The sequence below is a fragment of the Phaethon aethereus genome (assembly GCF_964289735.1).
Source record: "Phaethon aethereus genome assembly, chromosome: 30".
In the NCBI taxonomy this organism is placed as follows: Eukaryota; Metazoa; Chordata; class Aves; order Phaethontiformes; family Phaethontidae; genus Phaethon; species Phaethon aethereus.
In genome coordinates this window covers 1682299-1694341 of record NC_138606.1, presented here as the reverse complement: position 1 = coordinate 1694341, position 12043 = coordinate 1682299, and the positions used below count along the sequence as shown (strand labels likewise).

Sequence of the window (12043 nt, the reverse complement as noted above, 5' to 3'; positions counted from 1 at the left end):
TGCCCCACACAGCAGACGTGGGGAGCAGCACCCCCTTTCTAAGTCCCGGGGTGCCCCCCCCCCACCCAGCGCCGCCCCGGAAGCAGGGCCCCCCCCTCAGAGCGCCATGGAGGTGAGCTCGTGGGCCAGCCCCCCCTTGCGCGCCGGGGGCCCCCCCCCGTACTCCTGCAGCCCCTGCCGCAGCGTCACCAGGGCGGAGGCCAGGGCGGCGCGGTGGGGTCCCCGCGGCCCCCCGGGCAGCTGCAGCAGGAGCGTGGCCACCGCCGCCACCCCGTCCTCGGTGGGCTCCAGCGTCACCGGCCCCGCGCCGGGCGGGGGGGGGGCCGGGGCGCCGGCGGGGCGGCGGCGGGGGGGCCCGGGGGGCGCCCCCCGCTCGAAGCAGACGGTGACCTTGGCGAAGGGGCGGCTGGCCATCTTGCTCATCTCCTGGAGGTGCCGGCGCTGCTCGTGGCGGGCGTCCAGCCCCTGCTTGGCCTTCCAGAGCAGGACGCAGAGGGCGAGGAAGAGGAAGAAGCAGGAGAAGAAGACGGAGAAGAAGACGAAGAGGTCGATGTGGGCCTGGTCCTGGCGGAAGAAGAGCAGCCCCTGCGAGGGGCCGCCCCGCGGCCCCCCCACCCCCAGCAGCAGCAGGTAGAAGCGGCTGGACTTCAGGGGGTGCAGGGTGTGGGGGTAGGTCAGCACCAGCCGGTCCCGCACCCCCCGGACCACCAGCGCCGCCGCCGCCTCCCGCACCGTCAGGTAGGTCACCAGCCCGCCGGCGCGCTCCTCCCGCAGCCGCGTGGCGTTGGTGGCGGCGCCGGCGGCGGCGTGGGGGGTCTGGAGGCGGACGACGTGGCGGCCGGTGGCGGGGTCAACATCGACGGCGAAGGTGTCGTAGGCGGTGGAGACGAAGAGGTCGACGCCGCCGAAGGTGACGTCCAGCGTGATGCGGATGTCGACGTTGGTGAACTTGGGCTGGACGCCGAAGAGGACGGTGCGGCCGGGCCCCAGGTGCTGGAGCTGCGGCTGGTGGAAGCAGTTGCTCTGCGAGGTGGGATCCAGGCAGTACTCCTGCTCCACCGCCATCAGCCGGTAGCACTGCTGCCCCCCCACCGGGTGCCCGTGGAAGGAGTCGCGGCACTTGGCGCACTGAGGGGGACACGGGGGACACGGGGCGTCAGCGCCGCGGGGACAGCCAGCACCGGCGTGGCGCAGGGAGGGACAGGAGCACGAGGACAGCCATGGGACATCGGCTGCGGGGGCAACGGGGCGCAGGGCACGACGACGCGGGCGTGGGGACGACATGGACGTGGGCACGACACGGACGTGGGCACAGGGACAACACGGGACATAGGTGTGGGGACAACACGAGTGTGGGCACGGGGACATGGGTGTGGGGAAGACAGGGGTGTGGGGACAACATGGGACATGGGTGTGGGGACAAGGGTGTGGGGATGGCAGGGGTGTGGGGACGACACGGACGTGGGTGTGGGGACGACACAGGTGTGGGGATGGCAGGGGTGTGGGGACGACACAGACGTGGGTGTGGGGACGACACGGGTGTGGGGACGACACGGACGTGGGCGCGGGGACATGGGTGTGGGGATGGCAGGGGTGTGGGGACGACACGGATGTGGGCACAGGGACAACACGGGACGTAGGTGTGGGGACAACACGAGTGTGAGGATGACACAGACGTGGGCACGGGGACATGGGTGTGGGGAAGACTGGTGTGGGGACAACATGGGACGTGGGTGTGGGGACATGGGTGTGGGGATGGCAGGGGTGTGGGGACGACACGGGTGTGGGGACAACACGGACGTGGGCATGACACGGACGTGGGCACGGGGACATGGGTGTGGGGATGACGGGTGTGGGGACGACACAGACGTGGGTGTGGGGACGACACGGACGTGGGTGTGGGGACGACACGGACGTGGGCACGGGGACATGGGTGTGGGGAAGACAGGGGTGTGGGGACAACACGGGACGTGGGTGTGGGGACATGGGCGCGGGGACGACACGGGAGGCGGGTGTGGGGACACGGGCGGGTCCCGCAGGGGCGTGGGGACACGGGGCTGCGGGAGGGGGTGGCGGTGCCGCGGCGCCGCAGCCCTGACCTGCTGCTTGTAGCAGTCCTTCTTGTCGGCGGGGCTGCTGCCCTGGCAGCTGCCCGTCTCGGTGTTGTTCTGGCAGGGACACCCCGTCCCGTCCAGCTCGTTGCACGTGTCCGCGTGCCCGTTGCACTGGCACCTGGGGGCCGTCGCACGAGGCTCGCACGAGGGGACGCCCTTGCACGAGGGGCTCTCCTCGCACGAGGGCGCCCCCCCTTGCACCGCGCCCCCACGCCGCACCGGGGCCCGTACTTGGTGCAGGCGCCGTCGAGCAGGAAGAAGCCGGGCCGGCAGCCGTCGCAGCGCTCGCCCACGCTGTTGTTCTGGCAGTTGACGCAGATGGCCGCCTCCTCGCTCGGCCCCTCCGACACCCACGTGGGGATCTGGGGGGCAGTGGGGTAGGTGGGGGGCACGGCTGCCCCATGGGAGGAACGGGGGCGGCAGCAGAGGGGTGGGGGGCGGAAATGGGGAGCCCCGGGCCCCCCGGGATGTGGGGCAGCATGAGACGGGACCCCCCAGGACGTGGGGTGGGTGACGGGGACACCCTCCAACCCCCAGGACGTGGGACCGGTGACTGGTACCCCTCCACCCCCTTGCCGTGGGGCAGCCCCCGGGGACCCCACCCCCAGCCCCGTGCCGTGGGGCGCCCCACTGACCATGGCGGGCTCGAGGGGGAAGCGCGCAGGGTCACGGCGGGCCCGCTCGTACTCCTCCCGCGAGATGCAGACGGCGGCGTTGTGGCGGCAGAAGCTGCGGCAGGGCCGGCACGAGCCCCCCGCCCGCGCCGAGCCCACGAAGAGGGGCCGGCACCGCTCGCACTGTGGGCCCTGCCGTGGGGCAGGCTCAGCCGACGCTGCAGCCTGCCCCGCGCCCTCCTCCGTGCGCGCCCCGCCGTCACCCTACATCCCACCCCGGCCGGCCCCACGCCCCTCCCGGCTGCCCTCCCTCATCCCCGCCCCACGCAGCCCCCCAGGCCGCCCCACGCTGCCGCGGCCGCCCCACCTTGGTGTTGTTGAAGCACTGGAGGCACTGGTCGCGGGCAGCAGGGCTGTGGCACTGGCTGTGCCCGTTGCACTGGCACTGCACCGAGCAGTTGTGCCCCACGTAGCCGAAGTGGCAGCGGCAGCGGTCGGGCTCCACGCACGTCCCGTTCACGCAGCCCCGCTCACACACCGGCCGGCACAGCCCCGTGGCGCTGCGGGGAGGGCTCGCACGGGGGCACGGGGGGCACGGGGGGGGGCCCCTCGCGCTCCCGGGGGGGGCGGAGGGGCTCCCCGGGCGCGCCGGCCCGCCCCCCGCACGCCCACTCACTTGTCCAGCGTGTAGCCGCTCTTGCACGCGCAGCGGTAGCCGTGCGGGAGGTCGTGGCAGTCCTGCGTCTCGTTGCAGTCGTGGTGCCCGTTCAGACACTCGTTCTCCGGAGGGCAGCCCAGGAAAGCCCACTCCGCCTCCGCCCCACACGCCTGCGCCAGCCCTGGGGCGGCAGGGAAGGGGCTGGGGGGCACGCGGCTTCCCCTGCCCCATAGCCCCCCCCTCCGGCTCCCCACGGCTGCCCCAGGCACCCCATAACACAACCTCCGGCATCCCACAGCCCCCCCCCCCCCACCCCAGGCACCCCACAACCCTCTCCAAGCCCTTTGCCTCCGCCCCAGGCACCCCGTAATCCACCTGTGGCACCCCACGGCCCCCCGGAGCCCCCCGCCCCATGGCGTACCGTGGCGGGGGCCGTGGAGGCCGCCCTCCAGGCAGCGGCCGCTGCCGTTGTGCCCGCGGCGGGCGCACCAGCCGCAGCGGGGCTGGCGGAGGCAGCGGGAGCACTGGGGGGCCCCCGCGCAGCCGGGGGTGCAGCTCTCGGCCCCCCGCAGCAGCCGCCCGCACGCCCCGGCCGCGCACCGCAAGGGGACGTAGCTGGGGCTCATGCACTGCGGGAGGGAAAGAGGGGTCGGGGGGGGCTCCTGTGCCCGCGGCCGGCCCCCAGCCCCACCCCACGGCCCCCAGCCCCCCCAACTGCCCTCCGTGCCCCATAGCCCCCCCCATACCTGTACCCCCAGTCACCCCCCGATGCCATGGCATCCCCGACTCCCCCCATACGCCCCCCAAGTGGGCCCTTAAGACCCCATACTCAGCCCCCCAGGCCTCCCTGGCTCCCCAACCCCCCCAAGCGCCCCCATACACCCCACAACTAGACCCCCCAAGTCCCCCCTACTCAGAGCCCCACACCTCCCTGCCCCCAAGCCCTCTGAAGTACCCCCATACACCCCACAACCAGTCCCCCAAGTACTCGGCTCCCCCCACCTCCCCGCCCCCCAGCGCCCCCATCCACCCCGCCGCTGGGCCCCCAAGACCCCCAGGCTCAGCCCCCCACCCGCTGCAGGCTGACGCTCCAGACGCAGTGCTGCCAGCCCCCGTCCGCGCCCTTGGAGGCCAGGCAGAGCGGGCAGGAGCTGTGGTTGTGGCAGGGAGTGGGGCAGGGCAGGGGGGGCGAGGACTCCACGGGCATGGGGGACACGTTGAGCAGCGAGTGGCTGAAGCAGGTCCAGTCGTAGGTGGGCTGCACGCTCAGGATGCGGCGGGTCTCGCCTGGGGGGCGCGGGGGGCTGGTGGGGTGCCCCACACTGTGCCCCCCAAGCCGGGGGGACGCCTCAGTGCAGCCCCCCCAGCTCAGCTCCGCTGCAGCCCACTCTGAGCCCCACTGCACCCCCCGATCTCAGCCCCTCCGGACCCCCCGATCTCAGCCCCGCCGCACCCCCTGATCTCAGCCCCACTGCACCCCCCATCTCAGCCCGGCCGCACCCCCCGATCTCAGCCCCACTGCACCCCCCATCTCAGCCCGGCCGCACCCCCATCTCAGCCCGGCTGCACCCCCTGATCTCAGCCCCACTGCACCCCCCATCTCAGCCCCGCCGCACCCCCCATCTCAGCCCCACTGCACCCCCCATCTCAGCCCCACTCAGCCCCGCTGCACCCCCCATCTCAGCCCCGCTCAGCTCCAATCTCAGCCCCACTGCACCCCCCGATCTCGGCCCCGCCGCACCCCCCGATCTCAGCCCCGCTCAGCTCCAATCTCAGCCCCACTGCACCCCCCGATCTCGGCCCCGCCGCACCCCGTACCGGTGCGCTTGAACTGCCGCGTCCACATGCACTTGCCCGAGGCCGTGCACTTGGGGCAGTCGGAGGCCTCGCACGACACCTCGGAGCAGTTGGCGGCGGCGAAGATCTCGCGCTGGTTGATGCGACAGTCGTTCTCGGACGTGCAGCTGCCGCCGCTGCCGATGCAGGCGCCCTCGGGGCAGTTCGTGCACCACTTGCACTGCGGGGGGGCCTGGGGGCGCGGGCGCGGGGTGAGGGGCGTCCCGTCCCGGGGCGGCCCCCGTCCCGCCCGGGGTCCCCGCTCACCGGGGCGCGCTGCCGCAGGGCGCGGGGGTGCTGGGCCAGGCACTCGCCGCAGGTCCGCAGGCGCCGGCAGTCCTCGGGGGAGCGCGGCGTGGGGGCGCAGGCGGCGGGGCCCGGGGCGCAGCCCAGCCTGGGGCGCGGCCGGCTCGTTTGCATCTCATTTGCATGCCCCGCCCGCTCGCCCCACACTGCCCACCGTCATCCCTACTTCCTACCCCCACCCCATATACCCCCTGTACCCCCCACCCCACAGCTGCCCCCACCCCATCCCACCCCTATACCCCCTGTACCCCTCCCACCCCACAGCTGCCCCCACCCCATAGCACCCATACACCGCCTGTACCACCCCCTCCCCACAGCTGCCCCCCACCCCATCCCACCCCATACATCCCCTGTACCCCCCCACCCCACAGCTGCCCCCCACCCCATCCCACCCCATACATCCCCTGTACCCCCCCCCACCCCACAGCTGCCCCACATCCCCTGCCCTACAAACGCCATCGCTGCCCCGCACCCCACAGCTGCCCCCCGAGCCCCGTACCGCTGGGCAGCGTCAGCAGACAGGCAGCTGCCGTGGCACCAGGCGCAGGCAGCGCCCGAGCGGTTGCAGGCCTCAGGGCTGGGCAGGGCCAGGCAGGGGTCCGCGGGCAGCCGCAGGGCCGACAGCCGCCCCAGGGCCACCCCATTGAAGCCCCCCGAGACGTAGACACGGCCCCCCGCCACCGCCACCGCGTGGGCCACCGACCGGTTCATGGGCTCGCCCACCACGGCCGGCTCTGGGGACGGAGGGGCGGAGGGCGTCAGTCCGGGGGTCCCCAGCCCCCCTGGGGTCCCCCCGTCCCGGGCTGCAGCCTCTTCCCCGCGGAGCGCCCGCTCCCCGAGCATTTCGGGGCCTCGGAATCCCTTGCAGGGTCCCAAGCCCCATTCCCCCCGTTACTGGGGGTGCGGTCCCACCCCCAGGGTTTTGGGGTCCCCTCCCCATGTCGGGGTGCCCCGCGCCGCCCCGGCCCCTCACCGGTGTGGGGGGGCAGCACCCAGGCGTTGCAGCGCAGCTGGTAGAGCAGCAGGTGGTTGCTGAAGTCGTGGGTCTCCGTCCGGCCCCCCAGGACCACCATCACGTCCCCCACCACCGCCGCCGCGTGGAAGAAGTGGGGCAGGGGCTGGGGGATGACACGGGGGTCACAGAGGGGACCCCACATCCCCTGAAAGCCCCGTGTGCCGAACAGATGCCCCTTACGTGCCCCCCACGGGGGCCTCCAACGCTCCGTGGGTGCCCCATTCCCTAACGTCCCACAGATACCCCCTAACACACCCAGCACCCCCCGTGCCCCCCCGTGCCCCCCCGGCCCCCCACCTTGCGGCCCTGGGAGGGGGCGAGGAGGCTCCAGGTGAGGTTGGGGCAGTAGAGGCTGTAGAGCTCGGGGGAGGCCGAGACGGTCTCCACGTGGAAGCGGTGGCCGCCGAAGACGTAGACGGCGTCCGTGTCCTCGTGGTACACGGCCGAGTGGCCGTAGAGGCCTGGGGAGGGGGCGAGACGGGGCTGGGCCCAGCGCGGGGGGCCGGGCGGCACCGGTGGGGCCCAGCCCTCTCACCTGGGGGTCCCGGCTCGGCACTCCCCACCGCCCAGACCCGGGGTTACCTGTGGGGGGGGTCCCGGCCTGCTGCCCCACCTCCCAGCTCTCCGTCTCCAGCCGGTACTCCAGCAGCTTCTTGTTGAAGCCGTTTTCGGGCGAGTACCCCCCGATGAGCAGCAGCGAGGTCCCGCGCCGGGGGGTCAGCGTGTGCCCGGCCACCGCCGGCAGCAGCGGGTCCTGGTGGGGACGGGGCGGGGGGGCGCGGGTGACACCGAGCCCCCCGGGACAGGCAGCCGGCGGGGGGCCGGGGGGTCCCTACCTGCTCCCGGCGCCACTGCAGCGTGGTGAGGTTGAGCACCCAGGCGTCGCTGGCCACCCCCGCGGCCGTCAGCCCCCCCAGCACCAGCATGGCGCGGCGGGCGGGCAGGGCGGCGGCCGCATGGAAGTAGCGGGGCGAGGGGCCGGGACCCCCGTCCTCCGCCCCCGCCAGCATCTGTGTCCAGCGGCGCTCGGGGATGGAGTACCTGAAGGGGCAGAGTAAAGGGGATCCGCAGGAGCGGCACCGGGGGGGCTGGGGGCGGGGGGCCTGCTGACCTGTAGACATTTCCCAGAAGCCCCTGGGGCAGCGAGAGCCCCCCAAACATCCAGAGCGTCCCCTCCGGACCCTCCACCAGGCTGTGGCCCAGGCGGTGCAGGAACCGGCTGGCTGTGTCCTGGGGGGCACGGGGACAGCAGAGTCAGTCCCAGGGGGACTGGGGGGACAATGGGGGGGATCCTAGGGGGATATTGGGGGTCTATGGGGCGCTGGGGGCAATGGGGACAGACCTGGGGGACACATGGGGGGCGATGGGGACAGACCTGGGGGGTACCGGGGGTCTATGGGGCAGTGGGGGGCGATGGGGACAGTCCTGGGGGACACACGGGGGGCGATGGCGCATTGGGGGGCGATGGGGACAGACCTGGGGGGTACCGGGGGTCTATGGGGCATTGGGGGGCGATGGGGACAGTCCTGGGGGACACACGGGGGGCAATGGGGCATTGGGGGGCAATAGGGACAGACCTGGGGGAGACACGGGGGGCGATGGGGCACTGGGGAAGGAGACAAGGGGGCCCCCCAGACCCGTGGTCAGGATCCGTGGGGGCAGAAGGAGGATCTGGGGGGTTCTGGCCCCGGAGGGCTCCCCCAGGGCGGGGGGTGCCTGGCCCGCCACGTGTGGGGCGCAGGGTCACTCACGGCCGCCAGGTGCCCGTCGACGAGGGTCTCCCAGACGATGCTCCCCGGCCCCAGCGGCACCGAGCAGTCGGGGCCGGCAAAGCCCTCGCTGCAGACGCAGATCCCCAGGGTCTGGGGGCAGGGGTAAGGGGGGGCTGCCGGCTTCCCCCTGGGCCCCCAAACGCCCTGTGTCCTCCCTGCACCCCCCTGAACCACCCCGCATCCCCCCTGCACCCCCAAACCCCCTTCCCTCCCAACCCCGCAGCCCCCACCCCAACCCCGGCCCCCATCCCGCCCCTTACCGTGTTGCAGGCGCCGTGCCCGGCGTGGGCACCGCAGTCCCCGGGGCAGAGGCGCTGGCGGCAGCCGGGCCCCCCGTGCCCCCCCCAGCAGGCGCAGCGGCCCCCCCGGCACTCCTGCCCCCCGGGGCAGGGGGGGCGGCAGCTCTGGACCACCGCGCTGGCGTTGAACCCCGTCGGCTCGCTGCCGTTCGCCTCGTAGTACAGCACCAGCACCCCTGGGGGTCACGGCGGGTCAGGGTGGGCTCCCAAGGCACGCCGGCCCCCCGAAATCCACGCCACCCCCCTACCTGAGTGGGCCTCCAGGGTGAGTGGCTCAGGGCGGCCGTGCCCACAGAAGGCCCCCAGCAGCGTGGGGTCTCCCTGCAGCACCCCGCTGTCCAGGAAGGCCGGTACCCCGTCGAAGGCGTAGGCATAGCTGGTCTGGGGGGGCACGGGGGTCTGCGGGGGGGCACGCCACCAGCAGCAGCCCCCTGTGCCCCCATCTCCCCAGCACCCCCCATGCCCCCAGCACCCCCCTGTGCACCCCCCGCGTGCCCCCATCTCCTCAGCACCCCATGCGCTCCCCAGACCACCCAAGTCCCGAGCACCCCGCTACGCACACCCCCCCCGTGCCCCCAGCCCGCTCCAGGACCCCCGTGCCCCCCTCACCATGCAGGGCGTGCGCAGGTCGGGCTGCAGGGTCAGGCTGATGGTGGGGCAGGGCTCGCCGGGGGGGCACGGCTCCAGGCCCCCCGTGGCCGACAGCACCCACACGCAGTAGGAGAGGCCCCCACCGGCTCCCGGGCCCCCCCCGGCCAGCCGGGACCCCAGGGCCACGGGCGAGGAGAGGTTGGCCAGCAGCGAGCGGCCCCCGCACTCCCGGTAGCATATGCCCCCGTCCCTGTCAGGAGAGGGGGGGGGGCTGAGCGGGTTTTGGGGCTTGCATGAGGGTCGAGGGGCTGCAGCGGGGGTCGGGGGCTGGCGCACGGGGTCCGTGCACAGGGCAGGGGCTCGCGCGGGGGTCTGGGGCTGCTGGATCGGGGTCGGGAGCTTACACAGGGGTCTGAGGCCAGTGAATTGGGGCTAGGGGCTTGCACAGGGTTCGGAGGCTGGCGTACCGGGGTCTGGGGCCAGCGCACGAGGGCTGGGGGCTTGCACGGGGGGCTGGTACGGGGGGTGTGGGGCCAGTTCGTAGGGGTCAGGGGCTGGCACAGGGGGCTGGGGGCTCACACGTGGGTCGGGCTGGCACAGGGGCCGGGATGCTCTTGGGGGGAAACACACGGGGAGGCGCTTTGCCCCCATCCTCACCTGGGGTCCCCAAAGTACCCGGGGGCGCAGCGCTCGCAGTGGGGCCCCTCGGTGGGGGGGGCGCAGAAGCAGGCGCCGGTGGCCCCATGGCAGTGTCCCCGCTCGGGCTGGCCGTGGCCGTGGCACCGGCACTGCCGGCAGCCCCCCGGCCCCGTGGCATCCCCGAAGCTGCCGGGGCGGCAGAGCTGGCAGCGCTCCCCGTGGGTCCAATCTGCGGGGACAGGGGACGCGTGGGGACGCCGGGGACACGCCACGGCGAGGGGGGGGCCGCCGCCGTCCCTCGGGGGACTCACTCTGGCAGTGGTCGCAGACGCCGGGTCCAGCCGTCTCGCAGCTGCTGTGGAAGTGGCAGCCGCAGTCCACGGAGCAGAGGGCGGCCGCGTCCCCCGCCGCGTCCCCCGCCGCGTCCCCGCGGCTGGTGGCGTTGGCGGGCGGCGAGGTCCAGCCCAGGTGGCACACGCAGGTGTAGTTGGGGGCCCCGCTGCAGTAGCCGTGGCCGCAGTCCTCGTAGCACCTGGAGGGGGGCACAGCGGGGCGTGGGGACCCCCGACAGCGACACCTGTGTCCCCGCATGTGCCCCCGGCAGCGGGAGCCAGCTCCGGCGTCCCCAGCACACGGGATGGGCGCGTGCGGCACCCGTGCCGTCCCAAACACCCCCCTCATAAGGTGGCCCCCGCGCCCCCAAACGCCCCGATCCCGCGGGCCGGCTGCCCCCCTCGCCCCCCGTGCCCGGCTCACGTGCGGTTGCAGTGGGTGGTCCCGTCCCCGGCGTAGCCGCGCCGGCAGCGGCACTCGAAGGCCTGGGGGGTGTTGTGGCAGGCGGCGAAGGGGTGGCAGGCGGCCATGCCCAGGCGGCACTCGTCCACGTCGGGGCACTGCCCGTAGGACCAGGCGGCCGCCTGCCCGGGGGGCAGCCCCCCCGGCTCCCCCAGCGCCACCGAGCAGTTGGGGTAGCCCCGCAGCCCCGAGAAGTCCCCCTCCAGGCACCTGGGGGGGCAGAGGGGCTCAGCCGCCGCACCCCAGGGCTCGGGGGGCATCCCTGGGTCTCGGGGGGTGCCCTCAGCCCCCCGGCTCTCGGGAGACCACCCAGCCTCCCCGCGGTCCCCCCTCACCGTCCCAGCGTGGGGTTGTCGGCGTCGCCGCACCAGCCGCACTCGAGGTTCTGCAGGCACTCGCGGCACGTGTTGAAGCGGGAGCAGTCCAGGCACTGGGGTGCCGAGTGGACACTGCCGGGACCCCCGGGGTCACCCACCTGGCCGTGGGACCCCCGGGACGTCCCTTGGGCCCGCAGGACATCCCCCACGCCTCAGCACGCCCAGGGCATCCCCTGGACCCCCAGGATGCCCCTGTGCCCCCCAGGATATCCCCATGTCCCCCCAAGCCATCCCCTGGACCCCCAGGATGTCCCTGTGCTCCCCAGGATGCGCCTATGCCCCCCAGGATATCCCCCTGTCCCCCCAAGCCATCCCCGTGCTCCCCAGGATATCCCCCTGACCCCCCAAGCCATCCCCGGGACCCCCAGGATGCCCCTATGCCCCCCAGGATATCCCCCTGTCCCCCCAAGCCATACCCTGGACCCCCAGGATGTCTCTGTGCCCCCCAGGATATCCCCCTGACCCCCCAAGCCATCCCCTGGACCCCCAGGATGCCCCTATGCCCCCCAGGATATCCCCCTGACCCCCCAAGCCATCCCCTGGACCCCCAGGATGCCCCTATGCCTCCCAGGATATCCCCCTGTCCCCCCAAGCCATCCCCTGGACCCCCAGGATGCCCCTATGCCCCCCAGGATATCCCCCTGTCCCCCCAAGCCATCCCCTGGACTCCCAGGATGTCCCTGTGCTCCTCAGGACCCCCAGGATGTCCCCTGAACCCCCAGGACTCTCTGGGACATCACCACGCACCCCAGGACCCTCCAGAACACGCCCAGGATGCCCCCGTGTCCCCAGGAGCCTGTAGGGTACGCCCAGGACCCCCAGGGCCCCCCAGGACCCCCGCCCGGCCTCACCTGTCGTACCAGCCGCGGCAGTCCCCGTAGGGGTACTTGGCCAGGTACGCGGCGAAGAAGAAGCAGCTGCGGGTGGACTGGCACCAGGCGCACTGGCTGGAGTTGGACAGGCACTCGGAGCAGGAGCGGCGCCTGCGGGGCGGCCCCGTCAGACCCCCGCCCGCCAGACCCCCGCC

General features: G+C 73.8%; 1 protein-coding gene across 1 annotated transcript in view; it reads right to left on the bottom strand.

The window, feature by feature from the left end:
* Positions 1 to 96: 96 nt before the first annotated feature.
* The window catches only part of MEGF8 (multiple EGF like domains 8), a gene marked incomplete at its 3' end in the record, with an annotated part of 16034 nt that continues 4087 nt past the window's right edge, over positions 97 to 12043 (bottom strand). The window contains 26 exon segments of the mRNA XM_082012004.1: positions 97 to 1128; positions 2100 to 2232; positions 2346 to 2476; positions 2750 to 2920; positions 3096 to 3288; positions 3405 to 3567; positions 3808 to 4015; positions 4459 to 4673; positions 5205 to 5433; positions 5436 to 5616; positions 6028 to 6262; positions 6502 to 6667; positions 6670 to 6688; positions 6797 to 7004; positions 7126 to 7297; positions 7380 to 7584; positions 7655 to 7773; positions 8295 to 8405; positions 8576 to 8790; positions 8863 to 9055; positions 9170 to 9455; positions 9863 to 10073; positions 10156 to 10376; positions 10601 to 10849; positions 10975 to 11088; positions 11868 to 11999. Of these exon segments, the coding sequence (XP_081868130.1) occupies positions 97 to 1128; positions 2100 to 2232; positions 2346 to 2476; positions 2750 to 2920; positions 3096 to 3288; positions 3405 to 3567; positions 3808 to 4015; positions 4459 to 4673; positions 5205 to 5433; positions 5436 to 5616; positions 6028 to 6262; positions 6502 to 6667; positions 6670 to 6688; positions 6797 to 7004; positions 7126 to 7297; positions 7380 to 7584; positions 7655 to 7773; positions 8295 to 8405; positions 8576 to 8790; positions 8863 to 9055; positions 9170 to 9455; positions 9863 to 10073; positions 10156 to 10376; positions 10601 to 10849; positions 10975 to 11088; positions 11868 to 11999 (5512 nt within the window).